The sequence below is a fragment of the Rhinolophus sinicus genome, chromosome 5, assembly GCF_057876585.1.
Source record: "Rhinolophus sinicus isolate RSI-liver-muscle chromosome 5, RSI-T2T, whole genome shotgun sequence".
Lineage (NCBI taxonomy): Eukaryota > Metazoa > Chordata > Mammalia > Chiroptera > Rhinolophidae > Rhinolophus > Rhinolophus sinicus.
In genome coordinates, this window is record NC_142505.1 from 84,244,295 (window position 1) to 84,261,062 (window position 16,768).

A 16,768-nucleotide genomic window follows, 5' to 3' on the forward strand; every position below is an offset into this window, starting at 1 on the left:
CCTGGGGGAGGGGGGCACCCACAACAATCAGTGTTAGCAGCCCCAGAAACATTTTGTTCATGCTGAATTCAACAGGACCCAGTTAAAACACATGGCGTTACCTGCTCACTGGGTATCTGGGTGTAACCTACACCTCCGTGCTCCAGGAGGAGCTGTTACACCTTTTCCCTTGAAATTGTATCAGCTCCATTTGCAACTTCTCACAGGGAAGTGCAGTAAGTGCCAGCGACACTCCAAATGTGCACACATCACTCTAAGGATAATTTACTCATCAAGGTCCTTATGACGTGCTCCTGACCCCCTGAGAAACACTGAGGCAAAAGAATGTGTATCTTTTGTCTTGAGCTCCCTGACCCTCAACCAGGAGTGATTTCTTGGGCACTAACTATACACCCAGTGCTGTGTTATGTGCCCCGTAGAATTGTGAGACAGGACTAGTCATAAGGGATTTATTTGGAGAAGAGAAATAATGGGAAATGAATAATTATATTCTGAAGTATTACATTCCAGAGACGAGACTGCTAGAACAGTGAGCAGTCAAAGAAGGGAGATATTAGGGTGCTCTGCAGCCATCAAGTAAGTTAGAAAATCTTTGTGGAGGTAGAGGGAATGGAGGTAACATTCTTGAGCACTTTCAGGCACTGTGAGACCATTTCTACTGCTCCCAGTACCCTCACAAACTATTGTTATTCAACTCTACTTTGCGATGAGAAAACAGACTCGGAAATGTTCAGTAGCCGTCTAAAGGCACCAAGCTAAGAAGGGGTAGAAGCAGGCCTGATGCCAGGGCTCCAGCGCCCATAGCACGCTCTGTTCACCAACCTCCTTCACCCCAATCCATTTTCCCCTGTGCTGGAATCTGCTTGTACAGGTGAAGGGACAGGCTAACAACAATTAAACCTCAACTGAAGTTGAATTTGTTAGGCCAGCAATGCTCAGGGCTGCATTCTAGATGAAATGGAGCTTAGTCCTGTGTGTCAGAATGAGACTCAGCCATCCTCCCTGCTTTAGGGGCTCCTAACTGTAGTTATTTATATCTAGCTGAACTCTACCTTCCTTGGACTCTACTTTTATCTCCGTTCAGAATAGTCAGTCTTCCCTTTCTTCCACATGACAGCCCTGTGAGCATTTGAAGACTGGTATTGTGATGTCTGGAAGCCAGAGCTGTGGCTTTGGGAAATACATCTTGCAGGAGCCATGTGTATGACAGATTGGAACAGAGAGGCAGCAAAGCCGGCAAGATCAGGGAGAAGGCCGATGGCAAGGTCCAGAAAAGAAGACAAAACCTGACCTCCCTCAGGAAGAGAAATGGGATCAGGAATAGATTCAAGGCATAAAATGATACAGTTGATCAATTTTGGAGCTGACTGGACATGTGAGGCAGAAGGAAGGGAGAACCAAGGATGACATGAGGATACTGTTTTATTGGACCTTGTTTCATATTTTTCTTTATTCTTCGTTCTAGAGTTCCCCATGAAGCTTAACTAGGCTTTTCTCTCATGAGCTTTTTTGTATTTGCTATGACTCTTGGTTGTAAGCAACAGAAACACAACTTAAAAAAAAAAAAAAAAGGATGTTGTTGGTTCGGTCATGGAAAGGGCGGGGAGGAGCCTCAGATGCATTTAGATGAGAGGGCTCAGACGTGCCACTGCAATCAGCTCAGGTCACGGCTCCGCTGCCCTTTGACCTGTCTCGCTGTGGCTTACCTGTATGGTGGCGGGGGGGGCCACAAAAGTTCCAGGTACGTATCCTATTCTCCCAGCAACACACAAGATCTCATTTCAAGCCGTTGTAATAAAAAGTATTAAAAACAAGTATTGTTGCTTGTGTTTGCCCTGGGCCAAATCACATGCTTAGTCTGGTGCTGCAGTATGTAGACCACATGGGCAAACCTGAAGAGGGAGTTGGAATCAGCCCTTCCCCCCAAAAAAAAACACCCCAGAACACCAGCATTGACTTACTTGGTGGGCAGGTGACCCCCCAAGGAAAATGAGGGTGGTATCCCTAGAAAAAGAGGGACTTGGGTGCTGAGCAGGGAGTAGTAGCAGGTGTCAGGGCATGGTGTACCCCCATGTTACTGAGGACTTGTACAAGAGATAAGCCTTTTTTGTCCTGCCCGAACTCTGGAAAAGAAGGTTGATTTTTCTGTCTCTCCTTGTCATAATCATATTGAACAGCAAGCAGCCATTTTTATTTCCTGGCGTGTGGTTGTGGGTGTGCGGGACGGCTTCAGGGGCCATCCAGGACACTCATCCAGTTGGCTTCCGGAGCCCAGCCATGCGGTTCCTTTGTGCTGGGCCCTTTTCCAAGAGACTCTCTGAGTCCTGGCGCTGCTGTTGCACAGGAGAGAGGAGACTCGGTCCCGTGAGGGCCAGGAACCCCTTCCTTACCTCTCATTTCAGACTCCCTGGTGACACTAGACTATGAAACTATTAACAGCTTTTGTTGTCACCTGTTGGGTATAGAGCTACCATTCAGCATAGAAAATAAATAGCCATGTGAGGGATTTTCAAGGCCGTGTGATAGCCTTGAGCAAAACCAGATAAGATACCTGGGCTTCATATTGTCTCATAATAAGGCCTGAATTAGTGCCATTCCTCTCTAAGGTAAAGGTTCTGAGATAATTTGCCAGATGTTTGGGAGAATGAGGTGCAGTCACCTGGGGGTGATAGGCCTGGCTCACCGTTCCTCTCTGCTCCATGATCAATGCATTGTCCACATCAGCTCCAACAAGAGGATTTCCTTTTTTAAATTTCAGTCTCTCTTTTATTCCTCCACTCAAACTGTCCATCTAGTCAGTATTTACTGAATGGCCTGCTGTGTGCCGGTTCCTGAGCCCCCGTTATGGATAATCCTGCAGAACAAGAGCAAGGCCTTCCCACCTGTTCAAGAGTAGGCCATCGGGAAGAGCCATCAGGTACATTTTTATTGGCTTCACTTTCGACAGCCCCTCCCTAAAACAGCAAGTGCAGTACCAGTAGCAGGAGAAAGGGCCAGTCAAAGGGAGTGTTGGAGGCAAGAAATAGAAAAGCAGCAGCAGCCAACTCATTTGCCTTCTCTCGAGCTTGTTTTGTCACTCGGGCCGTGGGGACGAGAGGCACGTCTCTCCCGGGAGGAGGAGGAACCAGTACTTAGCTCCCAAGCTCAGGCCCCTCAAGTTGAGACACATCTTTATTTAGGCCGTGTTGTTCAAACTGGTTTTATCCCCACATGCTTAAGATTCAAAAGTTCCTTCTTGAAAGCTTTTCCAAGTGTGGTCAGTGGCCCACCGCGAGAAGATAGGGTACCCATGACCCCAAAAACTCATGTCCGTTATTGGGTGGCATTCCACAGACCAAGAGTGTCTTACTAGTAACTTTAGGAACAGGGGTGTTACTAAAAGTTCCTCAGTTCAGCCTGTTACTAGCTTGCTGAGTATTCAAGTGTGGTGCTCCATTAAGAAATCCGTCTGCCATACAATCCTTGACAAGGCTGGTAAGCTTGCTCTGTATGTGCTCATAGTTTTTCGGAAGGATAGTTTTTAGGCATCCTAAAGTCTCTCAAGCTGGTTGTGGTTTTCAAGTACAGTCATACTTTATTAATTGGAAGTTTGTGGAATTATTGTTATGTTTAAATTGGGTGGAAATTTTGTTCTTATACGATGGCTGCACTGTTGTCATTTTAATTAATTAGTTTCTTTTGATTTCTTTGTTACTGGCCAATCTCGTTTTCTCTTGGAGAGTGGGCCTGGGCAGGGAAATTGTATGCAGTTGTGGTGAAGTACAGATGCTAGTCAAGAGGGCTTTGCCACTTGCTGGCTTTTGTAACCTTTGGCAAGTTATTTCACCAACATGACACTGTGCAGTACAAGCAGTGGTGATACCCGTAGGCTTGTGGATGAAATAAAATAATTCATGGAAATGATTCGCATGGTGCCTGGCACGGAATCGGTGGTGAAACAGTGGTTGGTGGTGGGTGGTTACTTTTATATTTGATTTCTGTTAAAAAACAAAATAAAATAAACATTGAGAATCCATTGCTCTAAAAGTTGACTTTAGATTGCCTCCTTCCTGTAGTCCCTTAATTAGTGTCAATTGGTGAAATTACAGTGCTAATGAGACCACTGTCACTTAACCCCTCAAGCTACATGCCCATGCTTAGCAGTCTGTCCTGCAGGGGCTAAGTGTGAAGGGAAGGACAGAGCTTGACAATGACCGTGAAGGGGAAGTGACGAAAGTTACTCTTAATAGAATACTCTGAGCCTTAGCATTTGTATTCTGTGCTCAGTGTTAAGTGTTTTGTATCTATTATCATTTCATTTTCACAACGCTGAGAGGTAGGGAATATTAGTATCCCTATTTTACAGGTGGCGAGACTGAGGTTTAGCGATGCTGAGTGACTGGAATGTATAGCCGATAATTGGTAGAGCCGGACTTTGAACCTAAGCAGCACATTACTGCAAATCTGTCACCACTGCCAGAGAAACAATTCAAAAGAGCAAGTCCTAGTGGTGGTGGATCCATTGTGTCACACGGAGAGAAGGGACAGATGATATCTGATGGTGTAGAACCGGCTTGTGCAGTATTTAAGTTGTTGGCACGTAGTTCTGTTTTGTGTGTCTCCACATTGGCATATCATGGGAACAACCAGGTGTGATGGGGTTTAGATAGCTCAGGCTACTTGGAAGAGACCTCAGGGAAATGGAGCTTTGGTATGAGTTCAAGTGCGGTTTAGAGAGGAACAGTAGTTTTACATAAATTTGCTTATGAATCTATTTCTCCAGCACCTTCATTTTGTGCAGACTTTGATACAAAGTTTGGTGTGGCCAAGTACTAATGCAGCTGTGTGTCAGAGAGAAAAGTGAGATTGTTTCATCTAATTATTGCTTTATTTGTGCCTGTAATTTACAAGTTAAAAGAAGTTCCTCTCTGCTTTCTTAGTAAGGCCTGGAAAATGGTAAGAAAGGTTACCCGCAGAAAAATTCTGGGAATCCAAATGATTCTGTAGTCTCTCTGAATTCTCTGGGGACATATAAATTGAATTGGCTCAGCAGTGAACAGAATTTATTGCAAAATCACATTTTAGTGCAGAGGAACCATATGAAGGCTTTCCTCACCCTCCTTTGATTTATTAAATTTCACTCCCATTGTAGCTTCTGGGTGAGGACTCATAAAATTGTGGTGCCTGTGATTTGTGTCAAAGACCCACTTTCCTGCCTGGTGTTTATCTTCAGGATCAAGCCCTGTGGTTCCGAGAGAATATGAAGTGTCCCTTCTGTGCAGATGCCAGCTTGTTGCATAGGTTAATGGGGAATGCTTCAGGCTGGAGTCAGAAGGCCCTTCCCAGTCTCATTTTCTCTCTGACTGCTGGCAGGTTATTTCCTCCAGCAACTCACCTTCCCTAACTGCCCAGGACATCTGATCACCTTTATCTCACCACCACCACCACCACCATCATTATCCTCATCATCACAATGTCTTACTTATCATGTGGTTAGTGGGTAAGAACTTGGGCTCTAGAGACAGACTGTAGGCATTCTTGTCTGGATTCTGCCCACTTGCAGCTGCCTGACCTTGGGCAAGTGACCTAACCTCTCTAATGCCTCCATTTGCTCATCTGTTTGATGGGAGTAATTAGGTTGATGTGAGGACTAAACAAGATTGTGCATATAGAGTGTTTGGCCTGGTGTCTGATGCATAACTAGGCTTTTGTCAGCGTCATTTTTGTTCATGTATTATTGCTGTTGTAACGACTCCATCATGATTCTCGGAAGGACCCTGATAAGATCAACACAGGTCATTTCCGTTCTCTAGAGAGATTCACCTGAAAACATTCATTGGCACGGATAGTTAACAGATCTTCATGTTCAGTGTTCAGCAGAAGCTAGAGCATACCTATATCCAAGTTTATAAAGCTGGAAGGCTGAGAAGCTTGAGTGTGGCCACATTCAGAGCCTCACAGTACTCTGGCTAAGCAGGACAGATAGACTATAGCTTTAGTTGTTGAGAAGATGCATTAACTGATTCAGTCTTCCTAGTCACCATAATTCAGGAACTGTTTAGTGACTCGTGTCCCCTTGAATTGATCCTGGGAGTTGGGTTCTATCCTTTTAAAACAAAGCCTCTAGAGGTGCTTACTTGAAAGCGTATAAATTCAAGCTAACTCTGCTAATCCTTAGAAGCCATGGCAAGAGACCTTTTGTTTCAGGAAATTGCCCTCGCCTCTGAACTTGCGTCTAACACTGGTGGGCAACTATGATTTCTATAGAAGAAGGTTTCCCCAGAACAGACTGACCGTTTCTCAAGGGTGAGTTGCACGCCCTTTGCCTCTGCCAGGGTGGAAGGTATTTATGAACCACTGGCTACTGGGGTGGCTTGGTAGCTCTGTGCATTTGCCACTGCCTGGAAATGTACAAGAGGGTTGGAACATCCCTGTATAGGCAAGACAAATAGTGTACCACCCACCAGTTCCGTGTCCATGGACAAACTGTGTAGTCTCTCTGGGCCTCCCGTCCACAACCATAGAATGGAACTAATACTAGCACCTAAGCCATGAGGTGGTTTTAAGGGTGAGATGACGTCATGTGTGGTAGCTGGTAAGTGCTCAGTAACCAAAGCCATTCCCTCTTAGTGCTGTTAGTTCTCTTAGTACAGAGGAAGCATATGAAGGCTTTCCTTACCCTGCTCACCTTCCTCACGGTTAGACGTAGGTGCCACCGTCTTACTGTGCCACCATCTGGCCTTTGCTGCTCCCCAAATCTGGGCCTTCCTGGTTGGGCCCTGTAGTCACGCATTTCTGGCAGGCATGGTTTATTAGCTTCACTTCAAAACTCATTCTCTTTGGCTCATTTACCCAACCAGACAGAGATTAATGGCCTGGCCTCAGAGGGTCGGGCGGCACATGTTCCTGGCATCTTTGGCTCATTGATCACATCTCTCCAGTGTGGGGAATGTGTGGGTGTTCCAGGCAGGGGCCCCCTGAGCCCCAGGAAACCTGGAAGGGAAGTAATTGGGTGCAAATTCACCTCCTAATTAAGGAGGGCTGGAAGCCCTGCAATTGGCTATTCTTTCTGGATTTTGTCATTTATAGATAGAAGCAAGATTCTCTGGGATAGGGTTTAAAATGTAATGGGAGGACCGAAGTGGTCAGGGATGTCTGATAAAAGTACTTGCCAACATACTCACATGGTCTCTTTCCCTGCACTTCCCTCACCCAACTCTCCAAGGTCAGGGAAAGCCATTCGTCATGGATCGCTGGTCCTAGCTCTGCCGAGGCTGCCCATGTCCCTCCCAGGGCACCAGCCCTGCGGGATGGCGTCACTGTCCCCTGGCCCCATCCCCATCTCCTCCCTTGCACTGATTGCCAACCACGCTGGCTTTCCTCGCTCTTGGCATCTGCCCCAGGTCTTCCCAGGGAGGTGCTCTCTCGTCACTCAGGTCTCAGGCAACTGTTACCTCTTCAGAGAAGCTTTGCCCCACCTCAGGTCCACAGGCGCCTCTTTTATTTTCTCCACTGTCCTTGTCAATACTTGAACATCATATTTGTGTATCTGTTTATTTCTGTTCTTTTCCCCCCTAATCGGTAGGTTCCAGGAGGACAGAGGTGATAGCTGTGGGGTTCGTCTGTAGCCCCAGCACCTAGAACACTGCCTGGCCATTCTAGGCACACAATAAGTACTGTTAAATGCACAAAAGGTATAAACAAATTCATGAATTACACATAACTTTAGAAAGTACCCATTCAAGGCGTCTTCACAGTTTTCAAAGCCAGTGTCCCCTTATTTGATAGTCACGTAAATGAAGGGAAGGGGGGAGGGCATTTGGATACCTGGAGCCTTAGCTTCTCTCCCTGCCTCTTCTGCAGTCCTGGTTGTGGGTTCTGTGGGGTTCGATTTGAAAACCACGATCTAGTCCAAATTCTTCATTTGTATCCATGGGGGAGGGGGGACTGCTGCTGAGGGAGAACGGGCAACCGTGTTCCCTCAGGTACAGAAGCAATATCTTTTACAAGGACTGTAAGTGTTTGAAATACAGGTCTACTAATCAGAGGAAATTGAATATTTTTTTAGAGGGAGGGTAACATATAGCTTAATTAGGGTTCAAAGTTAGTATTTCTTGTCATCAAATCAATTGCAAATGTGCCTCTGCAATGACCAGGTTTAGCTCATAGCATGTACAAAAGCTGGCCGTGAGCTGGATTTGGCCTGCCAGCCATACTTTGCCAGTTCCCGATATGCTGACATTACTGAATGAAAGAAAACCTCTGCTTTAGAAAAAGATCATAGTGCCCAAATCTTTCTTTGGTAATTATGATTCTGTAAGTATGAAAAGACATAGGGAGAAGTTGGTCATCATAACGTTAAAAAAAAAAAAGATATTCCACGGGATTCTGATGGCCTCTCTTGGTTGAATCACTTCGCCAAACATCACTGAAAAGAGCCACGGAACCCTAAAAGGGATTTTCACCTGCTAGGAATATTATACCTGTATTTTGAAAAATTACTGTGTTTTGAATATGATCAACAAAAAAATGGTGGAAATTTGTTTTCTTTCTTGTTACACAAATACCTACATAATATTGATTTTGCCTCCTGGCCTGCAAAGCCTAAATTTTTGCTGTCTGGCCCTTTACAGAAAAACCTTTCCAACTCTTACAGTAAGTGATTGTCTCTTTTGTATAGGACACTTTTCCTTTTTATGGATGGGGGCATTTTCCCTTTTATGGTTTCTGTAAGTTATTTAAAGGGTTTCTGTGGTAAAAGTAATACATTCTCCTTATAAAATTCAAGTTTACAAAAGTGTGTAAGGTAAAGAATGCTTGGTCCCATTTCCCAGTGTTAACATTTTGTTAAGTTTGTAATGAATTTTTGTCCTGAATTTGCCACTTACTAGCTGTGAGGCCCTAGTTAACGTCTCCAAATCTCAAAGTCTCATTTATAAAACAGTGATAATAACAGTTTCTACCCAATAGAATTGTGCGGATAATTCGAGATAATTCATGTGAATTGCTTAGCACATTGCCTAGTGCACAGTTAATGCTTAATGATTTATAACTAATTTAAAATTTTTCTCCTTTTTAGCTTTATGCACACATATAGTTTGTTTTTATTAAAAGAAGGAATATGATTTTTTTTTTTACAGTAAAGTTCCACAGATGATTCTGATGTACACACACTTAAGAACAGCTGAAGTGAAACTGGGAAGTAGATGATTATAGAAGGGATTCACATTTGGGGGCTAAAAATGGTCTTCCATCTTATAGCACAAATTAGGGAAAGAGAGAAGGTAATGGTTTTCTTCAGTGAACCTGTAGCATGGTATAAAATGCACACAAGTAAATGTTCATTTCTATTTTCCAGGTCTACAACTCGAACAAAGACAGCCAGAGCGAAGGGAGTAAGTATGGTGCTTGGATCATTTTCTACAGTTGGGGTTGGGATTGGGCTTTGAGACGTGGCTACTCTGGGGAAGAGCCACCAGGAGGTGCTGTGGGCTTGTTGGGTCTGCCCCATTTCCCCCAGTGCAACCGGAGACACTTCCACCCTGATTTACCATGTCAGTGACTCCAGGACACTCAGTGAGCCTGACTGGCAAGGCTGTAATGACACTTTGCATTATATAACCCTTCACACTTTACAAAACATTTTCATGTACATTATCTCAGTTAATCCTAGGTCGTCTTAAGAATGTAGCTTCAATCATCACATAAAAGTCACTTAATCCAATAATATCCAGCTCCTCAAGAGCCCTGCACTGTGAGAAAGCCAGAATTGACTTTGCCTCCTGGAACAGTCTTGCCCTAAGGACTGGAGAGGCAAGAACTAGCGTAGTGATCATTTAGTAACTCGGTGTTCTCTGTGGCTTCTTTAGAGAGGAAGGAGTGGAGATGGTGAGCTCTGTAATAATACTCTTCTTTGATGGGAGTGACTCTGGCGGCCTCTAGAATATATAGGACATTTCCCCTGCTGCTGGCTCTGAGCTTCTGGTTAATCATGATTTCCAAAGGCACCTGCAACCTTGTGGCAATGAGGGGATTAAAATAAAACTGCTACAGCTAGAGTGTTTGGGCTGATTATCTCCTTGGTGCATGGGAGAAAAACAGATTCCTTCCAGGTTGCTACAAGAGTACAAAGGAAATCCTGTCCCCTTGCCTCAGATTTGCTTTGTAAAGTCTACTTGGAAAAAAATTCAGGGATAGCCCTACCATGAATTCCAGTCATGTCAGAAAAATCAGTAAAATATTTGTGCCTTTCCATGTGGATAAAAAGAAGAAAGATGAGCTGTGTGTGTGTGTGTGTGTGTGTGTGTGAAATCCATTATAAGACCAAGATTTTCCCTCTTTCATTCTTTCCAAATTAAAAATTTTAACAGGAGTTTTATATGAGCTATTAAGTAATTTGGAATGTTTGCTTTTTGTAGGTTAAGAGGCCTTTCGGAGAGGGGAAAAAAAAAACTTTCTTTCGTTTTTTTTCCCCCTCAAGAGTTGATCAAGGGAAATTTTTTCAAGCAAATATTCAAGGAAGGAAAGAAATCGTCTCCCCCACCCTCCCATCAGGTGGGATTGTTTTAGAATATCTGAAACCAACTCGGGCTAACTTGGGCTAAAATAACAATAGCAAAAACAATAGTAATAGTTATGAAGGAATATGGAAGGTTGTAGGGTAACGCACTGTAAGGTGGGGTGCGCTGAAGAACCAGGCTTAACAATATACCAACTCTACAGACCCAGGAACCAATGAGAAAGGGTCTTCTGGATGATATTTGCAGGATGGTAAAACTAAACCGTTTTTAGTCCTTGCCTCACTCTTCTGACAATTTAGATTCTGAGGACAGATAGCATCCAGTTAGTCTATCTTGAGCTCACTCAGTGGAGCTCGAGTACTCACCTTGATCGACAGTTTCAAGGGTACCGTATAAAATGGGAACAGAGTAGTTTGCCAGAGGGAAACCAGGGAACCCACCAGGACAAGAGAGGCCAGATGTCAAGCAGGCGTAAGTCACAGATGCCCGTCCTATGCCCCAAGCTGGGACACGTTACTTCTAGGGACCCAAGAACTGTGGAGGGGGAGAGACATGTGACTAGAGACCCCCAACCTGACGTTTCCTTGTAGCTGATCTGATGACCCTGCTTCTCGCTGCTTGAGGTGAGCGCCGGTAGCTGTGAAAGATGAGCCGAGTTCTCTCGGTGGGCGTGACAGCTGGCGCTACCGTTCTGCAAGGCCTTTCGGGAATATGCATTGGAAGCCTTTAAAAAGGAAATATCCTAGGGTCCAACAATTTGTCCTAAAGAAATAGACTAGAGTGCAACGATGTCTGTGGAACAAAGTTCAGTGGATCATGGGTAATAATAGCCAACAATTGGAGACGATCTAAATGTCCAATGGGATATTGATTTCAAGTGTTGTAGAGTACTACGTAGCCTTTAAAAAGCACAAGAGAGATCTGGGTATATTTGTAGAAATGGTGCACACAGTATATTGTTCATTGAGTTTTTTTATAAATCAGGTTATAGAACAATACATTTAATAAAATAAATTATTTGATTTATCTAAATATAGTGATAGAAAAAAGTTTGTAAAAACATTTTTCATCAAAATCTTTAACAGGATGGAGGGTGGATTATTGGGAGGGACTGACCTACTTTAAGTACCTCTCTATGCTTTGCATTGCCTATACAGTGAGCTCATGTTTTACAATGATAGCTATTAAATAGATAGCATTTATTGACCACTTACTGTGTTTCAGGATGTTTTGTGCACATTAGTTCATTTAATGCTTGCAACACTCTGTGAGATAAGTGCTTTTGACCTACTTTGTAGACTAGGAAATTGAAGCGAGTAAACTCAAGGGACATAATCTGAGTTCTAACTCTAAAGGCTCAACTGTTAACCACAAGGATAGTCTACCTCCCTAGGAAAAGAGCAATACAAAAAGTTCCATTTTGGAAAACAGAGCCACTTGCAGCATTGTGCTTTTGGCGTCCCGTTATTCACAGAGCACAGAGTTGGCTGCCTGGAGCCTGTACTGCTTCTCCAGTTGCTTACCCTTTCACTTAGCAAGCAGGAGAGAAAACGGTGGCTTAAAACACGTGGGCCACTTTTCCAGGAGTAGTTTAGGTAGAACTTAGTTTTCTAGGGTATTAAGATGTCTGATGACTGATTTCCAAGTTGGCAAACCCAGAGCGATGGTGTGGGTTGGTGCTTCCTCACCTCCTGTGGCATTGGGACCCCTTTTTCGTATCATATGGTGCCGTAGCCGTCACTCCCCTCCGAAGTGGTTGTATTTTTAGTATCTCTTGGTCACAGTAATTTGCAGTTTCACCCCACACCCACCCATAGGGCTCATCTGCCACAGGTGGCAGTCTTGGCCAGGGTCTGAATTGTTCTGCAATTCTCTGTTTGTACCACAATCCAAACTCTTTTAAAGTTAAGAAGTCAATCTGATACGAATTTACAAGTGGGGCATTGCTCTTTTCACCTTTAATATCCAAATTCCAAATGTCTAGCATTCTCTTCCTGGAAAATATTTGGGGATTGGAATTTGAATGCCAACATTTTGTCGCAGAGCCAGAATGGGCAGGTAGCAAAAGGAAATTCCCCTGGGGCACTTCTGAATACGTTCCTTTCATCTTGAAATTTCTCTCAGGGCATACAGTGCCTGTGGGGTATAAGACGGGGCCATAAATAATGTCTGTCAGCTGCTGGTATTTTCCGAATGGCCCAGTTGCCAGGGAGAGGATGGCAGCAGATAAATACATACTCATTTCTTTGCAGAGCCTTTTTTCCTCTCCTCTTCTCTGTTCTCTATTTGTATCTCAGATACAGAGGGATTGAATTAATCCTACTCCCCTGTTGATGGCACGTTATCGGCACAGGCCCCTCCATGCATTCATTTTCATTCCCTTTTCATTCTTTTCTCGACTCCTATTCCGTTCCTCCCCTACAGGCCACCATTCTAATGTGCACTTTTAAACTGTGTTCTTGCACAATGTGCGTCTTTTATCCACCTGTGTTTTTAAGTTATATACGTGGTTATATGTCTTGTTCTGTTTCTCACTTTGCTCCCTCGGCATTGTGTCAGGAGCCACCCATGTTCCTCTGTCTGCTTCTAGCCTGTGGCCTCGGTCTGCTGCATCCCCGTGGCAGAACCTGCAGATCTGCTTTAGCAGAGATGCTCTCATCCTCCTCATGCCTCCCACGCCATCACTACTAACGGCAGTGCAGTGACTGTCCGCGTCCCCCTGCATGAGAATTTCCTTAGCTTCTACCCATGAGGATGCTTGCCGGTCGGTCGAAGGGTCTGTGTGTACTGTGTCCGAGGGAGGGCTGTCATGTTCTTCTCCAGAGCGTTCTGGCCACAGTCCCCAGCTCGGCCTGAGGCGCTCTCCTTTCCTGCCAGCTTTGGCCTTTATTCAGCTTTCTAATTTTCCGTCAGTCTTATAAAATGGTAGCTCAGTGTTGCCTTAATTTGCCTTTCTCTGATAATGAGTTTGAGCATCTCTTTGTATACCTTTTTACTGGATTTCCTCCCCTGGCTTTATTTATTTTTTTTTTTGCCAATTCATGTCCTTTGCCCATTTTTGTCTTGCAGTTGCCATCTTTTCTTGTTGATTTGTAAACTTCCTTCTCTATTCTAGATATCCCTTCTTAGTTGTAGATTTTTAAAATATTTCTTTCCATCTTGCCATCTCTTTATTTCTATTATGTGTGATATCCTTCCTTGAGTATAAATCCTTACTTTTTATATATTCAAATTCATCATTTTTTTTTTTTGCCTTCTGGTTTATGATTTTCAAGTTATGTTTTAAAGAAGGCCTTTCTGACCCATGTCACAAAGATGTGCAGCTACATTTTCTTTTATTGGCTTCATGATTCTGTCTGACTGACACCTGCCATTGTAGATGGTGTTTCATGCATGAAGATCCAGTTTTGTTTTTATCCACATGAAGTGTCAGCTTTCCTACTAACGTCTACTAAACTATCCATTCTTTCCCTCTTTCACTTGTGGTGCCGGCTTTATGGTACATTAGGTCTGCATGTCTGTGCTCGGTCTCTCAGCTCTTTATTTCCTTGGTCTGTTTGTTCTTGTGCTCAGACTTCTCTGGTGTTAATATAATGACTTTGAGGCAAGTCTTAATATCTGTTAGTTTAAGTCTCCTCTCTTTACTCTCCTTTTTAAGGGTTGACTCAGCTGCTTGTGGACCTTTATCCTTCTGTATAAATTCTAGCATATGTTTGATAAGTGCCTCAAAACCTTAAAATTTTCATTTGGGGTTGCACTGAATGATATGAATTACTTTGTAGAAAATCGACACTTTTATAATATTATTAACTTATCTCCTCTAAGAACTCTGAATGTCCTTCCATTTATTCAGACCATCTGTGTTCTTTATTAGTTTTTGTTTTCTGCCTGGAGGTCTTGTGTATGATTGCTTAAGTTAATCCTTAAATACTGTATTCAAAAACCAATCTGCTATTTTTGCCAGTCCTCTGGGCCTCTCACCCCATATGGATCCTGCTGCCATCAAGGGTCCTTCCCTGGATTTGTTCCTGGTATGTCAGGAATATGCATCAGGGACACCTAGTTTTCTCTCCTTGGTCAAATTCTTACCTGGTAGAGAAGGAAGGGAAAAGATGGGAGGAAGGATAGTAAGAGGAAGGATGTGTGGTTTGTTGCTCCCTAGGCGTCTTACTGCAGGAGTGCTCTTACCTGTGGATAACCTAGACTGCTTATACCTGTCGCTGACTTGCTGACTTTATTATTCCGAAGAACAGGACTCTGCCTTGGGCAGGACCCCCTCCTCCCACCCCCCCTTCGCCATTCTCATGTGTTTCTCCTGAGTCTACCTGTCCAGTTGCTTGCCGCACCTTTGGTTGAAGTTGCGAGATTTACTCCCCAAAGGCTCTGAGCAGGAGGAAAAGCCAGGAAATGGCTTGTTCTCAGCATAGACTGCTGTTGTTCTGTAGTCCCACCTGAGGGAAAGTTAGGAAGCTAAGAACTTGTCAGCGAGGTATCTGATCCACCAGTCCAGTGCGGGACTAAGGGAAAGGCAGGCTTTTCTAGCGTGAGCGGGTCTTTTCCAAGTTTGAAGCTTTAAATAATAAATGTCACTGCCTATTAACTCTAAAAAGATTAGCTTGTTTATAGAAATGCTGCTCTCCCATGGCTTCTCCAGCTGTTTGAAGGCTGACGGCTGACAGATCGAGACAGAGAGGGCTCCGTCCCCTAATCTTTATTTCCCAGTGCCACTTCCTTTAATGTGAGTATTAACTCGGATTCCATAGGCTCATCAGATTATCGTCATGGGCATATGCCCGAGTGGCTCAGCTATGCCTTCGCATGCACCCCACGACCCAGCTTAACACCCACCATCTGGCTTTGCAAGAAAACACTGCAGTTTGCTTACTCTGCTTCCCGCTTGTTTGATGTGTTTTTGTTTGCTCTACCTGAACCTTTACTAGATTTAAGCACAGTAGTCGAGGCTTCTTATAGTTCTTCATTCAATTACTCATCTTGGAGTTCTTAAGGGCCTGTGGCCCCTGGCGACCTGAGTCCTGAGGGTAAGGAAATCCACAAGCAGAGCACGTGCCCCTGCCTTTGAGGAGTGTATGGTCTGCTCCTGCGGGTCAGATCCTCAGGAGACAGTCTTCCGGTGAAGGCGGGTGTGTGTGTATTTATGCTGTCTGCAGTTGTACCCAGTGTGCAGACAGAATGCCCACAGCCGGCTGGTTTGACAGTGAGCTCAGAACGGGCTTCCATCTAGGTGAGAGAAAGACTTAAAAAATGGGAACTTCCTACCCCCCCAAGAAGGAAATAGAGCACTTCCTCTTGGCTTCCAAGTCTTAGTCGCTTCATTTCTTCCAGTTTGTTTTTAATCTAGTACTTTCACAAGAATCCTTCGTATTTGTATAAAGCTCAAGAATCCACTAGTTTGCCAGCTTGTCATTCATACTGGGACATGGGGGCAAGAGCAGCGACTGGAGAAAGAATGCAAAGTCGGAATTAGGATTTAGTCACCGGTAGGGTCCAGACATTGAATCTCACTCCTAAGCAGGTTGAAAAACATGTATTTTCGCTTATTATAAAAATACCATGAACTCATTATAGAATATGAAGGAACTATAGCAATGATTTTCAAAAATTCAATAAAAATCATCTGTACTACCACCCCCAGAGATATTTCCTTCTTGCCTTTTTTTCATGATGTAGTGTATGTATTTGTCAATGTCAATATGTATTTTGACTTAATTGGTATTATACTGAATATACTTGTTTACATTTTGCTTTAAAAACAGGCAAGCATTTTCCCACATCATGAAAATTGTTTATAAATACCATTTGTAATGGTTGTGTAATATTCTGTCATAGGATTATATCCTAATCCAGTGAACCATTTCCTATCGTTGGATTTCAATGTCCTTTCCAGATTTTTGCTACTATGAGTAACATCAGCCTGAGCGTCCTTGTACCTCAGTCTTCGTACGTATCTCAGATACTTTCCTGTGGTCGATCCTGCCATGTGGATTGGAGAGAGCCGGTTCTCTGGAGGGTACTGGGTGGGTGGTATAGATTAGCGTGCTGACACACTGGCTGTGGAGCCGAGAATTGGAGCTGGACCTCTCTGTGCTTCCATTTTCTTCTCTGTAAAATGGGGATAAATAACAATGCCTACCTCAGAAAGTTGCTGTGAGGCTTCGTGTTCGCAGCATCTGGCATATTAGCTGGGAAGTGCCTGATTCCTGTTGGTACTTAGCCGTCTTCTTATCGGGCTGTGCCAGTTACTCTCATGT

The 16,768-nt window shown here is 43.9% G+C and overlaps 1 protein-coding gene across 3 annotated transcripts in view; it reads left to right on the forward strand.

Annotated features, from left to right (window-relative positions):
• Positions 1-16,768, forward strand: part of ARHGAP26 (Rho GTPase activating protein 26) — a 752,092-nt gene that overhangs the window by 551,600 nt on the left and 183,724 nt on the right. For all 3 annotated transcript variants that reach the window (XM_074313709.2, XM_019739058.3, XM_019739059.3), the window contains one exon: positions 9,338-9,374. In XM_074313709.2, the coding sequence (XP_074169810.1) occupies positions 9,338-9,374 (37 nt within the window). The remainder of the gene's footprint in view (positions 1-9,337; positions 9,375-16,768) is intronic.